Here is a 22,258-nt window from a genome sequence, read left to right on the forward strand (position 1 = left end):
AATGCCTATATAATTAGAAACATGTTTGGCCTAAAAAAAATCGTGTCTCAAACAAGTGTTTAATAATTCAAAAATTAATGACTTTGTTAAATGTCATTTGATTTCATGATGGTCCATGGTATCTGCTTTTCGTGTGCAAAATTCGTTCACGCGACACCGGCAACTTACATGTATGTACATTACGACTAATGGTCATCATCGAACATTATATGCCCCCTGAGCCGGCGTCGAGTCTCTACTATGACAGCTGGCTGGAGATATTCGAAATGCAGGGCCTACAATAGATTATGACATGCATGGATAAGAAAGTGGTTTTTTTTTCAAACAAATCGAGAACATATTGAGTGAGGAAAAAACATACTGAATTAAGGCTTAGATATAGATCATTACAGTCCATCGAATCGATATTGCATTTACTGTTTAATGTGGATTATTGGTGGATCACTGGCAATTGATTCCATGGATCAGATCACCGGCCTCTCCAGCCGAAACCATTTTTCAGACGTATTGCATATACACAGCATATGCAATACGTCTGAACTTGCGGGGGAGGGGGGTTTTCCTTTGTTTGCTCCTTCTACACAAACGATATGCCTCTAGCACACAATGTAATGGGCATTATGTTTTACTTTCCCCAGAAATTGGGATTAGATTCAAATTCCCGGGGGACCACTTCCATTGATGAGTGGATACCAGGCACGACCATGGGGTTTCGAAAAGCACCCTAAACAAGGGAAGCAAGTCTTTTCCAGATTATAAAAAATGCATCTCTTAACAAGTATTTGGCTTGTGAAACCCTACAAGTATTGGAAATATATCCCTTTTTTCAGTATTTCAAACATCGTTTTTGATAACGTTACATAGGCCTATATGTAACGTACTTGCCCTCTCCGTGCCCTTTTACGCGTGGTCGCGCCTGGTATCCACTCAACAATGGAAGTGCCCCCCCCCGGCGGCCTCTTGAACTCTGGGAGGAACCAAATATGGCTCTGGAAAGTCGTCCTAAGTCGGATATATCGCTGTTACCATAGAATGAACCAGAATTTTGCACACGAAACGCATATGGAATGTTTCCGTTGCAGATGCCAAACGAAAAAAAATCTCATGTCACAAAATTTGCATTGCAGAACAGAGTTTTACGACCATGACGACGGGCCAAAAAGTCTCTTCCAAAATCAACTACCGTTGTACATAAGCGTTCGCGTTCTCCAACGAAAGGTCGGGAATATTGAGACATTAAAAACTGAACTAAGACCTTTCATTCCCAGCAAGCATAAGTATGTGAATAATGTGTGACACGTTAGGGGGTCGGTGCGCCACAATATGGCGCTATATACAAAATGATAATAATAATAATAATAATATTCATAATGCTGTATTCATAAAGCGCCTTTTGCCTGAGGATACAAAGCGCTGCGGTTATTACTCTGGCTTTAGCTCGAGCAACTATCACCGGCGCTCAGTGCATACAAGGAATTAATCCTGCCGGGTACCCATTCACCTCACCTGGATCGAGTGCAGCACAGTGTGAATAAATTTCTTGCTGAAGGAAAACACACCATGGTTAGGATTCGAACCCACGACCCTTTGTTTGAAAGGCGAGAGTCAGAACCACTAGACCACGACGCGCCGGCATGATATTCATCATCATCATCGTCGTCACAAGTACTTCTCTTATTACTTTCATAGATAGGCGTACAAATATGCCAAGTTTAGGAGGTGCCTGAATCTAAACGTTATTTTTTTTATATTGTACTCATATTCAAATATACGATCTTGCTGCTGCAAGACTCAATTACACATTGTCAAACTACTTTGTTTTCATCTGATATTATGCTCTTCATGAATCATTTTCTCGATCCATATTATTCTTTATGGCTTAAACAGAAAAATGTTGCGGGAATCTAAGGCTCAAATTAATGAAGGCCATTTACTTAAAAAAATACATTACTTCTTCATAAGAATTCTAAAATTTATTTTATGTACAAATAGACAAATATGAGTAAAGTCATAACGTTTCTCGATAAAAATTGACATTCTTACGCTGGTCTGAAACTGTATACATATATATATATATATATATATATATATATATATATACATATATATATATATATATATATATATATATATTATACATATATGTATTATTTTGAGGAGAAAATATTATTGATTAAGTACTGATGGGAAACGTACATTAAAACGACACTATTTTATAGATAGAAATTAATACTTCAATATGATCTATCGCTCATGTCACAGATAAAACCAATAAAATCTTTCTGCCTAAACATCAATCCTAAAACTCGAATTCAAGTCCAGATCCGGCCATTTCCTTCTCATACAGTTCGTCAAATCGTTTATTTTGGTCATCAGTAAAATAATTCTTCCAATCTCCAACCACACCTGGTGAAGAAATAAAAGAAGAAAAAGAAAAAAGATCGTGAAGATTGAACAATTGTGACTATTTTATTTTTGCTTATTATCATTTTTGTAGTCGTTTATTGTTGTAAAAGGGGAATTCATTGATTGTTCCGAGGAGTGGCCTCGGAACGATTTTGAAGGGAAAGGGAGCTGAACCAAAAGGCAGGGGGGGGGAGGGCTAAGAATGCCCCAAATCCTAAAATGATGGTCCTTGTCACAATTGTGAAGTCATGCTCATGTCAACGTAGTCATGGTAGCAAACGGGAGCGGTGTCCCATAGGCAGGGTGGACCCCCCCCCCTTCCGATTTCTTTTTCGAATAGTGAAGAAAACAGGAGAAAAAAGAAAGAAAGAAGCGACAAAATGAAGACAGAAGTAAAGAAATATATATATGTATACGCACAAAAAAGCGTAACTCCTTTTCTTCTTTTCTTTTCTTTGTAGTGGATTTTATGCATTGCCTACAAAATATTCAGAGATCTACGCCTTCCTCTATAAAAACAGAGCTTGTAATATGACTAAATGATTTTGTGTGAATGTTTACTAAAATGAATAAATTTGTGAAACGGAAGAACATAAATGTATGAAATGAAAAATAAATCAACTGAAACAAAGTTATCGCCTTTACGCCGTCACCCATCCCCCCCCCACAACAAAAATACCCTCTTACCGCGCTGGTAGCTCTTACCTTTTCTCATAAATGATTTGTCTTTTGGTTTCTCCATCCCAGCCTGCTCTATACCCTTCATTATCACAGTATCTGGGTTTGATGAAGGGTTGTTCTTCATTGCTTTGAACGTCGAAGCTTCTGCGATTTTAGCGATGGCGTCATCAGAGAGGGACTTCCCCATGAATTTGGCTATCTGTCGTACGGATCCTGTAAGATCCTGAAATTCGTTTGAAATGATATTCTTATCTGACGTCATGCAGTTATTAGTGAATGCTGTAGTCACACACTTGAAATAACATTTAACTTTTTTTCGGTCTGATTCCCTTATAAAATAACGGTTAGCGATTGATCGTTTTCTTGATGTTTACGATTGATTGTACATAGACAATGAAATCACGGAATCGTTAAAGAAATGGTCTACGATTATTGCTAAGCCTTGTGTTACGGGCTCTTATAGTCTTGTGTGAATGATGCACTTATGGATAGCACTCTAAATGTTCACTGAATGACATGAATGATGGGTAAACGAAGATCATCTAATGATAATAATGATAATAATCCGCCCTTATAAAGCGCTTCATACATCGGAACGACGTGTCTTAGCACTTTACAGATATTATTACCCCGGTCATCGGATTCAATCGGTCATTCCCGCACACAATGTATGCACATCCCCCACTCCCTGGTGAGTATTCCAGTCAGTCGCCGGTGAGGCGCACACAGTACTGGATAAGCTACAATGACTTGCACATCCCACCGGGTACCCATTATAGTACCTAGGTCGAGAGGCAAAGTGTAAGTAAACGCCTTGTCACAGGACGCCAGGCCGCGATGGGATTCGAACACACGACCCTCTGTATGCAAGGCGAGAATTAGAACCATTACATCACGGCTCCCCCACCTAGCTGCAAATAATACTCATGTCTGACTATTCTCTTGTCCTAACGAGAACACAGTCATTTTATCGTAGATAAAATAGACCTTATGCATATGACATAATCTCAAAGCGCCCTCCTTCAGAGGATATTGGAATACGCGCAAGAGCAGCATATATAACCAACATATGCAAGTCAATGGCTTCAGCCTCTTAGATAGCAGTCCAATAACGTTAACGCATAAGGTCTATTAAAAACAAATTACCAGTGGCGTTCCTAGAGAACATCGTCAGAATGAGGCAACAAGAATGAAAAGAGACATATATATGATCAAATCAAGACTTTTCTCAATTCATGTCGTTTTTAAATTATAAGATAAAATCTACCTTCTTCATATCTTCGTATTTGAGAAAGAGAACATTAGGATGATCTCTCTTCTTCCACCATGGTAACACGTTTTCAAACCAGGATCCTTGGGGAGCTGTTGGGAGAAATGAGAACCAGTTTGAATAAACTATTATTTTCACATATTCATAATTTGAAGAAAATTATTAGGATTCAATTTAATTCAACTCTTTATTCCATTTCCATTCAAAACATAGTACAAAGTAATAAAAATCTAGTAAAATTTTACAGACGAGCATTCTTACTTCGTAAAAGAAAACAAAAACTGTATAATATTGAGCATAAATGGAAATGAGGCGGGTCCACTAAAAGCAAAGGTTGTAAAGTGTGGATCCCCTTGGAAATGAAGAAAATATAATCGACTTGTTCATATATGCGTATATATACGGGAAAGAAAAAATAGAGGGAACGAAAAGGTCAAAATCATATTGATGTAAACATAATTACTGAACAAATGCAAAGCTATTCAAACAAAGAGGTGTTCGCTATGAAAATTATGTTGTGCATTAGACAGAAGAAAAACAGAATGGAAATGAGAATAACATGACATAGAAGACAACACAAAACAAGAGACAGGACAGTACAAGACAATATAACATAATAAGTATTTTTTTTAAACGGAGGAAAAGTCAGGATGGGGAAAGGCTGACCACAAACCAGCTTGATCTGGTGAAATAATAAAAAAGATGATATAATATAAGGTGAAAAAGATAAAACAATAAAAATGAAGAATCATTTTCAAGACAATGAAGTGTTAGTTCCGTTGAGAAGGATAATAGGAATGAAGCAGGATAAGTTTAATTTTACGTTTGAATGAATTTAAAGAGACACTCTCTTTAACAGTATTCATGTAATTAGATAGGGAGCTCCAGAATTTATGACCGTTGAATAGGAATGTATTTTTGGCCAGTAAAGCTCTGTAAAGTGGTAAATGAAGTTCGTCAGACTGTCTTGTTGGGTAGTTATGATAAAATTGATTTTTAGGGAACATGGCATAACAAATTTGGGGAAGTGCATTATTATAATACATGAAGTGCCCCAACTGTAGTAAATACAGGTCTTTGACTTTCAATAATTTACTTTTTAGAAAATGTGGGTCCGTATGAGAAAGGAAAAATGCACTGTAAATAATACGAAGTGCTTTCTTTTGCAAAAGGAACAATTTATCTAATAAATGTTGATGGGTATCACCCCAAATAAGAATCCCGTAGTTTAAATAAGGCAAGACTAAGGATGAGTAAAGTATGATAAATGATGTGGAGAGAATCCAAAATGTTAGCCTATTAATAATACCTTATATTTTGTAAAATTATTTTCGAAATATTTTCATATAACGTTTCCAAGAAAGTTTACTGTCAATTGTTATTCCAAGAAATTTGGTGTACGGTACCATTTCTAATTGGGTATTTTCAAACATAATGTTCATCGGTAATATGGAATTACTAAATAACATGTGTTTTTTTAGGGTAAAAAAATAAACTATTTGCTCTTATCCATTCAGTAATAATAATAAGTTCAGAATTAATAACATCAACTAAATTTCATGGATTCTGTAGAGAAAAAATAAGGTCGAATCATCTGCAACTAATGATAAGGGACAAGATTTTAGATGATCTACAGAAATCATTTACATAATTGTGAAAAAGCGGGCCCAATATGCTACCCTGAGGGACTCCACAGTTAATATATTTCAAATTGGAGTTGTGATCTTTAACAAAAACGTATTGTTGTCTGTTGAATAAGCAGCTTCTGAACCACTCACTCCAAGGATGATTTCTTCTCCTCCACCATGGTAATATTTTTTCAAACCAGGATCCTTGAGGAGCTGAAATATTTTTTGAAAGTACGTAAACTCCGAAAATCTACTCCACCCCGCAAAGTTTACAATAAAGTGCATCAGCATTGGACTTTTTTTAATATACGCGGTAAATGAGCGTAATTTATACAGGAAATGTGCATATAGTATAGGTTCAACCGATCGTTTTAAAAACCACCTTTGTGAATTCGGGCCAATAATGGCTTGACATCCGTACGTCGGCATCAGCCGGCTAAAACGTCCAGGTGGGACCATTTATATGTATAAAATATTGCATAGAAACATGACACGATTATACGGTATATTAGCCATACTAGCACGTAAGACACCACGTGCACACGCATGAGAAAAAGTGTGGAACTTGTGCGCTCTTGATCTTTGGGGATATTGTTTGTCTTTTCGGTGCATTCAAAGAGCACCTTGTTGCTGTGCCAATTTTTTTTTAAATATGGATGGGTGTCACATCCCCCTTTTAAAGACTTACCCCTATTGGCAAGAAACTCCTCAAAGAAAACATCCCACGATTCATACTTCGGAAGTAACGGAATATATTGACAAAAGTGGTGGTAGGAGACAGCCGTATCCTTCGGGTTTCTGGCTACGTAAATCACCTGAAATTGAAGCATCTCAATCACGTTAGGAGAGAGATTTAGAGTGACTTCGTGACTGTTTGATAGTTTTTGTTTGTTTTTTCGTTTTTATTTTGTATTTTTCATTTTAGGAAATAATACAACATTTCAAGAACCTAAATCCTTGTTAATTTTCAACGGCTTCATTTATTTCCTCTCAGATAATAGTGAATGTATATTGTAATCATTGATGAAATATCTACATTTGAAAATGATTAATAATATATATATTTGATCAATGATTCATAATATAAATAAATAAATATATATATATATATGTATATATATATACATATATATATATATATATATATATATATATATATATATATATATATATATATATATACATATATATATATATATTCAATGTTCTGTTCTATATAGTGCATTCAGTGGACATCAGTTGTCACATTAATGACTGCTTTACTCACTTTATGTATTCATGTATCCAGTTAATGGCTCCTGGTACCTGTCCGCATGCTTGAGTACCCACCCTACATGTAGATTGCATTTGTTCCACTGTGGTGACACTTTGTCTCACACAGGGTTGGTGTTGTGTTGTGGGTACTCAAGCATGCAGACAGGGTATATATATTTATGCATATTTATTTCATTTATATATTTATACTACATGTATGTGTTATTTTGATGTATTTATAGTTTGTGAAATATTATTTTTTGTTTTAATGCACCTTTTGTTAAGAAGTGTCCGAGGACAATTTTTGTGTTTTTAAACATGACAATAAAATGAATTGAATTGAATTGAATACATACATATATTTACTGTTACGTAACAATTTGATAATAACAAGCAAGCGTTACTATATTTGTTTCTGTGAAGGGCGCGCATCCTCAGCCAGTCATCATAGCAACATCTGTCTGAGGATGTGCTCTCTGATTGATACCACACATTGTAAACTCCTGAAGAATATGGACCGTCGAAAATTCGAGTGAACAATAAAACTTTTATTGGCAATGAAAGCATTATATTCAGCATTATTTTGTTATATATATATATATATATATATATATATATATATATATATATATATATATATACATATACATATATATGTATATATATATAAATAAGTATCTTAATGTTTCACGTATTGGCTTCTGCAAGGTAACAAAATAGAAACTTTAACAATAACAAGTGGAATGCCTCTGGCCGTCTCACCTGCATCACGCAATTCAACATAGCAGCAGTGCTGATTTTAAATACTACTGTAACTCGCACAAGATGTTCAGTGATACTTGGTTACTCTTATTTCCATGTTTTATGAACTAGACCAATACACTTACAGAGATAGGATGGTAATTCAACAAATACCCCCAATGTGGCCAAAATTCATTGACCTCACATGACCTTTGACCTTGATCATGTGACCTGAAACTTGCACAGGATATTCAGTGATAATTGATTACTCTTATGTCCAAGTTTCAAAGTCAGATCAATAAACTTGCAAAGGTATGATGGTAATTCAACAGATACTCCCATTATGGCCAAAGTTCATTGACCTTTGACCTTGGTCATGTGTTGTAAAATGCGCACAGGATGTTCAGTGATATTTGATTACATTTATGTCTAATTTTTATGAACGAGACCAACATACTTTCAAAAATATGATGGTAATTCAACAAATACCCCCAATTCGGCCAAAGTTCATTGACCCTAAATGACCTTTGACCTTGATCATGTGACCTGAAACTTGCACAGGATGTTCAGTAATACTTGATTACTATTATGTCGAAATTTCTTGAATCAGATAAAAAAACTTTTAAAGTTTCGAATGTAATTCAGCAGATACCCACAAATCGGCCAAAGTTCATTGACCCTAAATGACCTTTGACCTTGGTCATGTGACGTGAAACTCATGCAGGATGTTTGGTGATACTTGATTAACCTTATGTCCAAGTTTAATGAACTAGGTCTATATATTTTTTAAGTTATGATGACATTTCAAAAACTTAACCTCAGGTTAAGATTTTGATGTTGATTCCCCCAACATGGTCTAAGTTCATTGACCCTAAATGACCTTTGACCTTAGCCATGTGACATGAAACTCTAATAGAATGTTTAGTAATACTTGATAAATTTCATGGCCAAGTTTCATGAACTAGGTTCATATACTTTCTAAGTTATGATGTCATTTCAAAAACTTAATCTTAAGATTTGATGTTGACGCCGCCGCCGCCGTCGGAAAAGCAGCTCCTATAGTCTCACTCTGCTATGCAGGTGAGACAAAAACTTTATTGGCAATGAAAGCATTATCTTCAGCATTATTTTGTTATATTATACAGATATTGCCTACCTAGAGTTTGAATATAACATTTCCTCTCCCCGATGGAGTTATATTTTTCCCAAGGGAATATATTTTGCCCGAAGCGCGCAGCGCTGAGGGAAAATATTATCCCGAGGGAAAATATAGCTTCGGAGGGGAGTTGAAATGTTATTTATTAAAACGATAGACCAGGCAATATCTGTTATATTATATAGTATATGTGGATTCGCCATCAGAAATTGCATTCATCATCTGGGTTAAGAGCGAAATTCTTGCTACAGCTCTGATCCGTCTACGTCATAATAGATTTTTTTTTTTTAAATACATCAAGTGCGTTCTTCATGCAATCGACGCGTTAACACTAGCGCGTACATCAAATAAACTATCTTGTTGCGCAACTTGTATGCAGCGAGTGACGTCACCTTAGTGGATATAACGCCGCAATTGAAAATACCACGCAGTATATTCCCTGAGGTGACGTCAAAACCTAGAATATAACTAATGCGATCCTCGCAGCTATGGTCACGTGATGGCGTATTGACCTATCACTGATTCGAATCTACATAGCCTATGTAATATAAATATTTATGCATCTTTACTTTACCTTTGCTTTCGGATCATCAGTTCGGATACCCGGGGGTAGAAAGGGGGTGTGACAGTGAGATTTGAGCATCCTTGGAGATGGCATCTTCTCGGCTAAATCAATAAATGGTGGCGATGTCTGAAATGACGACATAAAATGAATATTCATTATGATAGCGTCTTACTCAATATCGATCTTTAATTCCAAAACATTCACGAAAATGTTTGTTTCTCCTTACACGTAGGCCCAGGCATAACAGTTGCATTTTCAGTAATAGCCAAGAAATTATAACTACACTCATACAGTGATTCTTGCCGAGGAATTCTGAGCGCAACTTTCATTTCCCCGACTTTTAGCTCGAGCTACCCCTTCACCGGCAGCGCTCAGTCCATTCAAGGTATTAATCATACCCGTAATCTGTGAGAGTTTACCTCAATCGAGTCGAGGGTAGCTATTTCTTGCTGAAGGGAAACATGTCGTGTTGGCATTTTAATCCACGACAACTCCAACAATTTACCAAATTCAAAAAGGAAAATGTGAATATTTCTTTGAATGAGTTGTGTGAAAGATTGACCTTGATGTCTCCTCTCTAGGTATATTTGTCTGGATTCTTGAAAACGGTCACTTTCAACACACTTCTTTACAAAGAAACTATACAACAAATCAATAATACAGAGATTGCATCATACTGAAACAAAAAGGATTATAATTTTTCATGCTTGAAATACATGTTTTATATCAAAATTATTTTCGAAATATAATCATTAGAAACCTGATATGCTAAAAATTTAATTCATGAGACATTCTCATCATAAATTTGTCCCTCATAAAACATTTTATTAGCCATGCTGAACTGAACTCCCAGTTGAGTGTCGTATATAGCGCATCGCTGCGTTAGTCAAATTGAATTTAGTCATGGATATCATATCAAGTTTCCCATCTTAACACATTGTACACGATACGCTTCTTTATTTTATCATGTAACGTATTCCAATTAGGAATTCAGTCATCTCACTTATCGTTATGAACTTTAATTCATATATAATAGACTAAATAGGGCCGTCTGCACCATCCCGAGTTTTCAAATTAGCGCGGTATTTCGTAGGATTAATCTCGAGATTCAAGCCCAAGTCAGCCTGGGATAATTTGCAAAATAGCGCGCTAGTTTACGAATTATCGCACTAATTCGTCGGTGCAGACGCACTCGGGTTTATTTATTCACGGCGTCAGACCATAATGCATCGATGCCTCACTCGAGCAGGAATCGCTCTTCTTGCGATGGTGGAGACGGGGTTTCTTGAATCTCGAGATTAATCGCGAAGAGCATGAAAAGGGCCAATCGTGCTAAAATCTCGAGATTGAGCAAACTCGGTATGGTGCAGCACCGCCTAATGAATCGACGTCATCACACCGCCATCCTAGAGACTGAGATTGTGGCCTGTAGCTGGCGCATCTCTGACAACTCAATTTAAGCGTATTCCTCTATCTTGTGAGGGAGAGCGCTATGGTATTATGACGTCTGAGCTACAGAGTAAAAAAAAATATACAATGCTGTTTATATATGAACCCTACAGTAATTGTTTGAAAAGTTTAAACAAGTGTTTAAATCTTAAGCAACAAAGTTTAATTTTCATTATCTAATCTCCAATATATTAAACATGATTGTTTAAACGGTTAAACAAATACTGTAAGGTTCATATAGTAAACAGCGTTGTATAAACTCTTAAACAGCGTTTTTACTGTGTATAAGCTCTATACTTCGGCAATGTTGAGCCGGGTGCCGTTGCATAAAGCTGTTTGTAATATAAGAGCGGCTTTAAGAACGACTGGTGAACCTTTCTTACGCGCCAAACCATCGTCAATAAATATACCATTTACCACAAGAAAGGATCACCAGTCGTCCGTACAGTCGCTCTTAACTTACAAACAGCTTTATGAAACACTCACCTGGTCTTGAAAATACTCAAGAAATGGGATATTCATTATAAGATGGGAGCCTTCTTGCTGGCCGGCATCTCCGTCTTGTTTAATCAACATACACAGATGCTCTACCCACGTGGTACCTTAACAATTGGCAAAGAAATAAAAATAAAACTGAACGTAGAAAAGAAAATGATGTCCTCTTCTTCTTCTTCTGTTAACTTCCTCCCGTCTCGGAGAACTGCGAGATGCAGAGGTCCACATCAATGATTCTACTGCGGTTAGTTCAATACCTATTGATTTTATGTAAAGATTGATTCATCCAGGAAAAGTCAAATTACGATGGATTTTTTTTTCATCTGGACTTACTTTGATTGAAACAGAGAACAGTGAAACTGTAAGTCCAGACGAAAAAAATTATTTTCCATCGTAATACAACACATTTGGTTGTTACTTTTGCAATTATTGGCGATGTGCTTCCGAAGCTTATGACACTAGACACTTTTCGCACAAGAACCGGAATTTACCTCTACGACGCTAGTTGATTTTGGAAGAAACTTTTTGCCCCGTCGTTGAAAAAAACTGTCCCGCAACGCAAATTGTGTGACATGAGGAAATGTCAAATTTCGCAACCACAACGGGGACGTTAGATCTGCGGTTCGTGTGCAAAATTCTAGATGGTACCATGGTAACAAAGACATCTCCGATTTGGGACAATTCTTTGACAACTATCGAGAGGCACGTTGGCGTCGTCGTAGAGCTCGAAAGGGGCCTCTGTAATATGGAATCAACAGTCAATCAGCGCGCCTGTATATATATTCTTATATTTCTTACACTTTGTACAGGGAACCAATACCCTTTTCCTATAAAAACAAGATCTTTATCAAAATATAGATCTATAAAGGATTCAGGTTTTGAAAATGAATTAAAGTAATCAACAACACCTCGGAATAATTTCATGACAATGGAAGAATAGTTTGAAATCTTGTCCCCTATGGGGGGGGGAAGCATAAAGCCCATTGGGCATATGTTCTTAACATTGTGTGCGAGATGAATTGCCGTTCGTGTAGGAGGAGCCATAGTGGCAGCAATAATTTGGCACACGAACCGCATATCTAATGTCCCCGTTGTTAATGTTGTGGATGCGAAAAGTCCGAACCGCCTAATAGTGCCCCCTTTTCACTCAAATAAAATTTGGAAATACAAATGATATACATGAAAGTGACCTTATATCATTGCTTATTTTTCTAAAGGTAAATGAAATTGTTTAAAAGGTTTAGATGTAATTATCTTTAAGCATGATATGGGAGCTTTATCCGGAAAATACTCTGTAAGGAGCTGCTCTGCACGATCCTGTAATTCACATAGTTTACCAGAGCATGCCAAAGCAGGTGAGATGCCTTCTAAGCTACAGCAGAAACATGTGCATGGGTGTCATCCCGGGATGGGGGGAGATATTCCCACAATTTCACTTGGAAAATGGCCTTGGTTATCATGTCCCCCCCCCCCATTATTTACGGTCGAATATCATAGCATTTATTATGAATCATGTGACAAGTGATGATGATAAGGAGAAGAAAACCCTCTCTGCAACCATATCAAATTTGGTTACAATATTACAATTTGGTTACAAATTTTTATCTTCCCAGTCGTAACGTATTCCGATCTTTAAAGTCCATCCCAACAAAAACTTGATTTGAATAAAAGAAAGAGAACAATTCAACAAGCATAACACTGAAAATTTCATCAAAATCGGATGTATAATAAGAAAGTTCGCTTCATTTCACAAAACAGTTATATGCACATCTTAGTCGGTATGCAAATGGGGAACTGATGACATCACTCACTCACTATTTCTTTTGTATTTTATATGAAATATGAAATACTTATATTTTCTCGTAATTGTCATGTGAAATGAAGTTTCATTCCTCTCTGAACACGTGGAATTCCATTATTTTAACATTTTGTGCTTGAGGCAAGGAGGTCTTAATCGTCAAATTCGTAAAAATTGAAATATTGTATAATCTAAACAATAAAAAACAAAAGAAATAGTGAGTGAGTGACATCATCGACTCTCTCATTTGGATGTAGCTGGCTCGTTCATATAACTTTTTTTGTTAAAAATAAGCGAAACTTTGAAATGTCATAACTTTCTTATTTTACATCCGATTTGATGAAATTTTCAGCATTGTGCTTGTCTGCTTTTTCTCAATTGATTCAAATCAACATTTTTTTTCTGAGGTGAACTTGATCTTTAAAGGATCCTAGACGGGTCGTATGAAGTGTTCTGACTACACTCATTGGCGGTAGTAACCAACACTACGGAAACACAGCATGGCGTATGGGGCTTTTTTTAATTAAAGAACGACTGAAGCGAACGAGAAAAAAAAATAAAACGAAAAAGTAATTTTCAGATAGATTTTGAAATTGTATTCCAATAAAACGTCGCTATTCTTACAACCGTTTTATTGGTCAGCACCCCTCCCCCCTTTACCAACTCGTTGACAACAACATACCTGACTTGGGATAGGTTACTATGAAGAGATCATCGGGTCGACACTCAAACTTCCTGACACGATCTATCACATGCTTGGGCATGAAATTGGGATAAATGACGCCTTCATACTCGTAGCAATCCTTGACCACGCAAGCGGGAACTTCAGTTGAAAATCCTGAACTCATACTGATGCTGCCTGCAAAGCATGTAATGTCATAACAGGTTATGGAAGCTTAAAGATGCCACAATAACCAACATCACATGACAGCAAAATAATCAGGAAACAAGATGTTGGGTCTAGCCATGTCGAGTCCTTCAGGAGATATGATTAGATGACTGGATCTCAGATCTAGTCGTGTCAGCATCCTTTACAATATAGCTGATTAGACGACGAGATCTCGGACCTCATCATATCAGCATCCTTTAGAATAGCTGATCAGACAAGATCTTGGATCTCATCATTTCTACATCCTGTAGAATAAGTGATCAGATGACAGGATCTCAGATCGTGTCAACATCATGTATAAGAGATGAAAAGATGGCTCTATATTCAAGCGTTTCATGTCTACAATCATAGAATATAGACTAGATTCTAGAGCTCATCGTGTATACATCTTGTAAACTGATGATCTCCTCGAAAAGATGATGGAGACATGACGTGAACTAAGATCGTGTCATCCGATTATCTCTTCTACGGTGTATGGACAAAATAAGATTTAAGATTGAGTCATGGAGCCATTGCAGCTCCATGATTGTGTCTTCTGATCGCTCCTTCTAAGGGATACTGTCAGTCGGCAAGCCCTCAAAAAGTGGCTTCTTTTATCCAAGTGATATTCATGACTAGAGTGTTCTTTGCATTGTTAATGAGCTTGGTGCGAACCAAAACAACTCTTTTCATTCCGCCATTGCTGCTCTGAATATTAACCAAATTTCATATTTTTGGTATCCGCACAAGAAAGAAATATCATTCTTTTTAGGTCATGTGTTTTAAAAAAATATGTTGCAATATAGGGGAAACTTTTGATCAAAACATGAAAAAAAAATCATGCAACAAAAGTTGTTGATTTTATCCTTAATTTCTGTTTATATATAATTTTTAAAAGAAGAGGTATTTTAGATGGGTCAGCAGCCAGCTTTTCATTGCCAAGTACATTTAGCAGCTCAAAAACAAGAGTGCTGAGCTCTGATTGGTCATAGAGACTACACATCCACGCAAATTCCAATGTTCCTCACACTGGGCCTCTCCAAGGTCACACTCACCATGTTGTAATCTCTTCAAATTACCCGTGCCTGTTGTATTGAAGACATTATTCAGCCAATCAGAACTCTAGATTTTATGCTACTCAGAAATTTCAGAAATCTCGTCTTGCATCTTGGTGGAAAAGACTGGCTGCTGACCCATTTAATAAATGTCAAATATCAAGAATGACATTGTTTGAAAGTAGAAAGTTTGAGCTTTCTGATGATGTAAATAATGTTTGTGCCTTAAACACAAACTTTGCACAATTTGCAAGAGAATACAGAGGACGAAAACCTTGTTTGATGCCTCTTTTCAGGCCTGAAATTCACGTATTTATCAAAATATTTTATTCAAAAGAACTAACCAGTATAAAAGAGTAACGCTTACTCTTTCCAATGGTTTAAAAAAAAATTAATTTTACTCAAGGAAAAAAAATGGCTAAATTCTTTGAGAATAAAGTCTCACAATTCACGAGATTTTGTAGGGATATGGGTTCAGCCACGAGGGGACTTGGATAAATCCTGCTCATTTGCTCATTAATATAGTAGGGGCATAGAGCTATTATCTCTGTAATAGCTCCATGGTAGGGGCTTGCAGACTGACTGGATATGGACACGATAAGATCTAAGATCATGTCATCTGATCATCACTTCCCCAGGATGTGGACATGATCACGAGGATTATCCGGACATCTGGATTGATCAGCTTAAACAATTGTAGCGATTTTGAGAACTTCGTTTTACAAAGAGTTAAGTGTAACCTAGCGCTTAATAAATAAGCGCCGAGATCGCAAAAATAACGGCGATTTTCTGTTTCTTTTTTTTTTCATGAAAGTATATTAGTACATAATTCTTTATCCTCATGGCATCTGGTTCTGATTTTTCTTTATTTCATCAATATAAACCCAAACTGATCTGGATAAGTGTACTCTTTCACTCTGGATGGATATCTCTGTCTTTCAAATAATTTAAAGTTATCACTGGGTATACATTTGGGATAAGTACGAGTTTTAACCAATTGATATGATACAAAATGATAGATTGCACGTATGAAGCTCGCTGATTAACCTCGAAATTTATATCTTATTTGTTCGTCAAGCTCAATGCTTACATTATTTTGTAGAAGTAGAAGTGTAAATACAAGCGAATGGGTTTATCAAGTATTGTTTTGTCTCTTATTTTAGTCTGTTCAAAGGTTTCAAAGTCCGTCAGTATTCGATATTTGCATTGTGAATGTGGTGATTATGATATTAAAAAAAAAAATCTTGGTAACTGCTAGTCATCCTTCTCTCAGTAATGTTTGGTATCACACAATGCACGGATAATATCCACACCCACGTTCTCACTCATACTTACGCTCAAACCCCATCCATTCACACACACACACACACATATATGAAGAGCTCACTTGCAAAGGGGGTTAGTTCCATTTTTCGTCAAATTTGATTCTTATTTCTCAATGTATAGATTTTAGTAGCTCTGTAAGATGATACCAAAGAAATGTTGAAATTCCTATTAAAAAGAACTATAATGGCAAAGAAAAAAAATCACTTTTTTTTCAAAATGGGTTAGGTCCATTTCAGTTTAGTTGCAAAAGGGGTTAGGTCCACTCAGAGTAGGGTTTTGCAGACTGACTGGATATGGACACGATAAGATCTAAGATCATGTCATCTGATCATCACTTCTCCAGGATGTGGACATGATCACAAGGATTATTTGGACATCTAGATGGACTCAGCTTAAACAATTGTGGCGATTTTGAGAATGTTTCACCATGGAGAATAAATGTTACAACAAAAGGTGTTGTAATAACACCTACAGGTGCAAAACTAACACCACCAATTTAACACCGGTGTAAAATAACTGGTGTGGTCCTCTAAGTACACCGGTTTTTAATTTTGCTGTGTATGACCCTAAATAATAAATTGTACGTATGAAGTTCGCTGTTTAACCTCGAACTTTATATCTTATTTGTCCGTCAAGTTCAATGCTTACATTATTTTGTAGAAGTAGAAGTATAAGTACACGCTAATGGGTTATCAAGTATTGTTTTTTTCTCTTATTTTAGTCTGCCTAAAGGTTTCAAAGTCCGTCAGTATTCGATATTTGCATTGTGAATGTGGTGTGAATATGATGTAAAAAAAATCTAGGTAACTGCAAGTCATCCTTCCCTCAGTAATGTCTGATATCACACAATGCACTAATCTCCTCGTTTATCTTGTCAGAATATCCACACCCACATTCTCACTCACGCTCACACCCCCATCAATTCACACACATACACACATCGCTACACATACTCAAGTACTCAGTCATTCAAAGACACACACCACATACACCACACCCGCACCTCACGAGAAACGTGGCACCCACCCCACTTTCATCAACACATTGATCCCTTAACCATCTATTTAAAGAAGCACAAACATACACACCCACCCTTACACACACATCAACACACACACACCCTAACGCTTCCTAACCTAAATACCCTCACTTAAAGGACACTCCAGGCTGAAGACTTGAGATATAGTCGGAGAAAAATTCTATTATGCAGGGATTAAGATTCCAAAGATATTTCTCGTATCATTGCCAAGGTAAAGGCTGTTTTTTTTGGTAGGAGGAAGTTGTGCCCGTCTTCAAGAGTTACTCCGACTTTACTCCGACCAACTACTGGTTTCCAAGAGTATCTTGGTTGGAAGAAGGTCGGAGTAACTCTGTCCAGACGGACACTACTCCGACCTTTTCTTCGATTTGGTTTCCTCCTACCAACTACTGGTTTCCAAGAGTATCTTGGTTGGAGGAAGGTCGGAGTAACTCTGTCCAGACGGACACTACTCCGACCTTTTCTTCGATTTGGTTTCCTCCAACCCTTCTCCGACTAAACAACCTAAGTAAGTTGGTCGTGATATGAGAAATATCTTTAATACTTTTACATCTTTACTCCAATCATGATAGAACTTTACTCCGCCTATAACATCCTACACTGTTAAAAAACCCGTGATTTTACAGAGAAATAAAAGAAGATTTTGCAGAAAGCAATTACAGAATCATTCTGTAAATTCATAAAACATGATTTTTTCTGCAATTTAACAGAACAGGTCTGTTTAAAAAGGTGAAAAGACTGTTTTATTCAAGGAAATTTGTAAGATGCCATACACCAAATACCAATTTCCTGTAAGATTACGCAATCTGGTAAGATTACAGGTGTTCTCGAGACTCTGCTGCAGGAACTTCTTTTATTTTAAGGATAAATTTTCTCCGCCTATAACATTCTACGTCTGATCCAGGCTACACTGTTAGAAAATTTATCCTTAAAATAAAAGAAGTTCCTGCAGCAGAGGCTCGAGAACACCTGTAATCTTACCAGATTGCGTAATCTTACAGGAAATTGGTATTTGGTGTATGGAACCTTACAAATTTCTTATAAGAAAACACCGTTTTCCCCTCTTTAAACAGACCTGTTCTGTTAAAGTGCATAAAAAAATTCCTGTTTTATGAATTTACAGAATGATTCTGTTTTTGCTTTCTGCAAAATCTTCTTTCTTTTTTTTCTGTAAAATCAGGGTTTTTTTAACAGTGTAGACGACGAACAGATAGGAATGCGACAATGGTGTACTGCAAATCAAAAGACTAATATGGTATTACTTAAAATACTGACCTGATTCCTTTCCTTGATCGTAAGAATTAAAATGAGTTGGCCTGAAGGAGAATATGAAATGTGTATGAACTATCTCGCAAGGGCATACGGTCGAATAATCAAATCGTTTTTCAGGAGCAAAAGCTAGATACTAGAGATTGAAACCTAATAGTCTTGCTCAAGGCTCATTTAGTTTTCATTCTATCACAAACTAAAATTGGGTTTGTATAAACATGCAAAAGAGCAATTTATGTAAAAGTTACTTTGGAGGGAAATAATGTATTTCTTTTACAAAGTATTATGAGGTATATCAAAATATGTTACTTGATTTTCATATAGCTATCTTCATCGAACGGTCCTACTACATTTTTTTTTCATAAGTGTGATTTCTTAATTTACCATGTAGGGTGAGAGATCTAAATAGGTCCGTATATGGGGCGATGAACCTAAAATAGGGGCAAGAAACCTTTTTCCATCATTAGAATTGGCAGAAACTAAAATGTTTTGTTTTGTGCACCGTGAAATCACAAAGGGAAAACGTTCTGTTCAAAGACTAGACCTGTATTCATAATGCGAACGCACATTTCAACATTATTACGTGTAAATCATATCATGTGAATTATTGTGTAAATATTCAAGTAGTACGTGGTAGTTTGAAGGTCACATACTCACATATATTGTATATCTGTACCCATGGTACCGGTCGCACAGAAACACTGATTTGTTCGCGCTAGCTCAGTTTTAAAGGGATGGTCCGGGCTGAAAATGTTTATATCTGAGTAAATAGAGTAACATTCACAGAGCAAAATGCTGAAATTTAATCAAAATTTGATAATAGCGAAGCTATAGGCTTAGCAATATATTGTAAAAACACACATCATCATGAATATTCATTAGGTGGGATGATGATGTCACATTCCCACTTTCCTTTTTCTTATGTTATTACATGAAATCATAATGTTTAACATTTTTAACTAAAAGGTCTGAATGAAATGTCTCCCTTGTAATGAAATAAGTTGCAGCAATGAATATATAATGCACTTAATCAGTTGTTATTCAAATATGTTTAGTTTTTGAAGGAAAAACTTTGAATAATCCTAATTTTATATAACAAAATACAAAAGAAAAAGTGGGGATATGACATCAGTTTGCTAATTGAATATTCATGAAGACATGCCTAGAACTGTTCTGCCGGAATAATGCAAATCTTTAAAATGCCATAGCTTTTTTATTCTTTGTCCGATTTTGATCAAATTTTCAGCGTTTTGTTTTTCTTAATGTGTTCAAATCAAATTATTTTCAGCCTGGAGTATCCCTTTTACTATGGTGGGTATAATGACTCACAGAAAGTGTTGTTTATAAGGCACTGTTTGACACGGGTTTTATTTATTAGTGGACTTGTGGTGTTCATTACCAGATTCCCATTATTTAAACAAAATAATAAATCGTCAAAGACCAATATTTCGATAAAAGTGTTATATGAACGGTAAAAACAGATAATTAATTGTTGGATATAGGTTCCTCGTACAGAGTGCAAGAATGATTTCAGTCTGTTGAGGAGTAAGGAAGCATAAAAAGATTTTATCATCAAATGCCTATCGTATGAAGGTTTCGATTATATCCGACAGAGAAAAGGTTTTGAGTTCCAGGCCTTTTTTCGGGTAATCCAAATAATTCATAAAAAAAATAGACCCCTCATCTCACTTTTCATCTGTTGAAAAATCGCATGCTAAACTTTTAAAGTTACTATGAAGCAGAAACGTCATGTTTGGAATCACTACGTCTACTGTCTATCACGCACACCTTTACCCACACCCACTCTAAAATACATCCTTCACACACTCATTCGCTTGAACACACGCAAACATATCATACACACTTCCAACGCAAATTACGTACACCACCCCCACGTTCATCCACCGAAAGCAAATAAACGCACCCTTCATCCGCGTCCACACACGCACACACAAACATACACACATCACTGGCACGCATCCCGCGCACACCCACACACTCTCTCTCTATCTATACCTTAAGGCCACCGCACACCTTATGACTGTTCGCGATCCGATTTTGGAACAAATAGCATTTTGCTCATTTTCTGAAATTGTGAATGGAACATATAATTTTATTTGAGGTTAAAATCAATTGAAAGAATACTAATATAAGCATTTTGAAAGATTGCAAGCCTATATTTTGGAGTAAAGGCCAAATTAGTTTCAAATCGTAACCAATCGTACGACTGCTATGACGTCATTACGACTAGATATTAAATTCGCTTTTAGGATAATAGAATAGTCACAGATTTGAACAGATGTATTCGTACGATGATTTAGAACATTACACAGTGAGATATTCCAAGTCTCAATACTAGCATCAAATTCTAATATATTTTATTCTACAATCGGGTCGCAGACCAATCGTAAGGTGTGCGGTCGCCTTTACACACACGCGCGCACACACACACATCCATAACCCATGTACATAAAATTTAGAATGACATAAATCACGAAAAATAGAATTCTAAATATATTATATACAAGTACAAAAATAATTCTAAAATAAAAAAACACGAGATTGCATTGTATGATTATAATATCTAACATGTCTTAATGTGTGAAGCATAGTAATCAAATGAGAAAATGTCTTACAGCTCTCTTGGAAACAGTTTGGCTCCGAACCTGTTTGATTACAAGCGGGAGATCATATTCCCGATCGATTTGAATACCTGAATTTCCTTTAAAATTCATGTATTTTCAGTATTTCCTTTAGTATGTGAGTTGTTCGTATTGAATATTCAACAATGAACATAAATTGATCGTACACAAGTTCAGGGATTCTTTGTAAATGCATTGATCCCATAGCTTTTTTTAGATGACATAACCAGCTTTTTATTGTAGTTTGTTGGTATTGACTTTCCAATATATCGACGCAGGTTCGTCGGAAGGAATAATGTCAAATTCATGAACATGATACGAATCTCACTAGATTTGAGCTTTTGACCCAAGAAGGATGCACGTTTTAGGCATATTTTGTAATAGTAAACATGTAAGATTGTCCTGTGGCATATCTCGTAAAAGAAATAAAGCAAGCGTGAAGCGTGAGCTAATAATATCTTGATATATTTAATAATAATAATAATAGCTGGATTTACAAAGCGCTTATTGCCTGAGGATACAAAGCCCTGCTATTATTACCCCGGCTTTAGCTCGAGCTACCATCACCGGCGCTCAGTGCATGCGAGGAATTACTCCTGCCTGGTACCCATTCACC

The 22,258-nt window shown here is 36.3% G+C and overlaps 1 protein-coding gene across 1 annotated transcript; it reads right to left on the reverse strand.

The window, feature by feature from the left end:
* Positions 1–2,193: 2,193 nt before the first annotated feature.
* On the reverse strand, positions 2,194–19,077 carry LOC121426866 (sulfotransferase 1C2-like). Its single transcript, XM_041623270.1, has 8 exons — positions 19,007–19,077; positions 14,126–14,302; positions 11,637–11,752; positions 9,711–9,827; positions 6,674–6,800; positions 4,355–4,449; positions 3,112–3,310; positions 2,194–2,406 (listed from the first exon to the last, which is right to left on the reverse strand). The coding sequence occupies exons 2-8, from the start codon at positions 14,289–14,291 to the stop codon at positions 2,300–2,302; spliced, it is 927 nt and encodes a 308-aa protein (XP_041479204.1). The 5' UTR covers positions 14,292–14,302; positions 19,007–19,077; the 3' UTR covers positions 2,194–2,299.
* Positions 19,078–22,258: the final 3,181 nt, after the last annotated feature.

This window comes from Lytechinus variegatus, chromosome 13 (genome assembly GCF_018143015.1).
Source record: "Lytechinus variegatus isolate NC3 chromosome 13, Lvar_3.0, whole genome shotgun sequence".
In the NCBI taxonomy this organism is placed as follows: Eukaryota; Metazoa; Echinodermata; class Echinoidea; order Temnopleuroida; family Toxopneustidae; genus Lytechinus; species Lytechinus variegatus.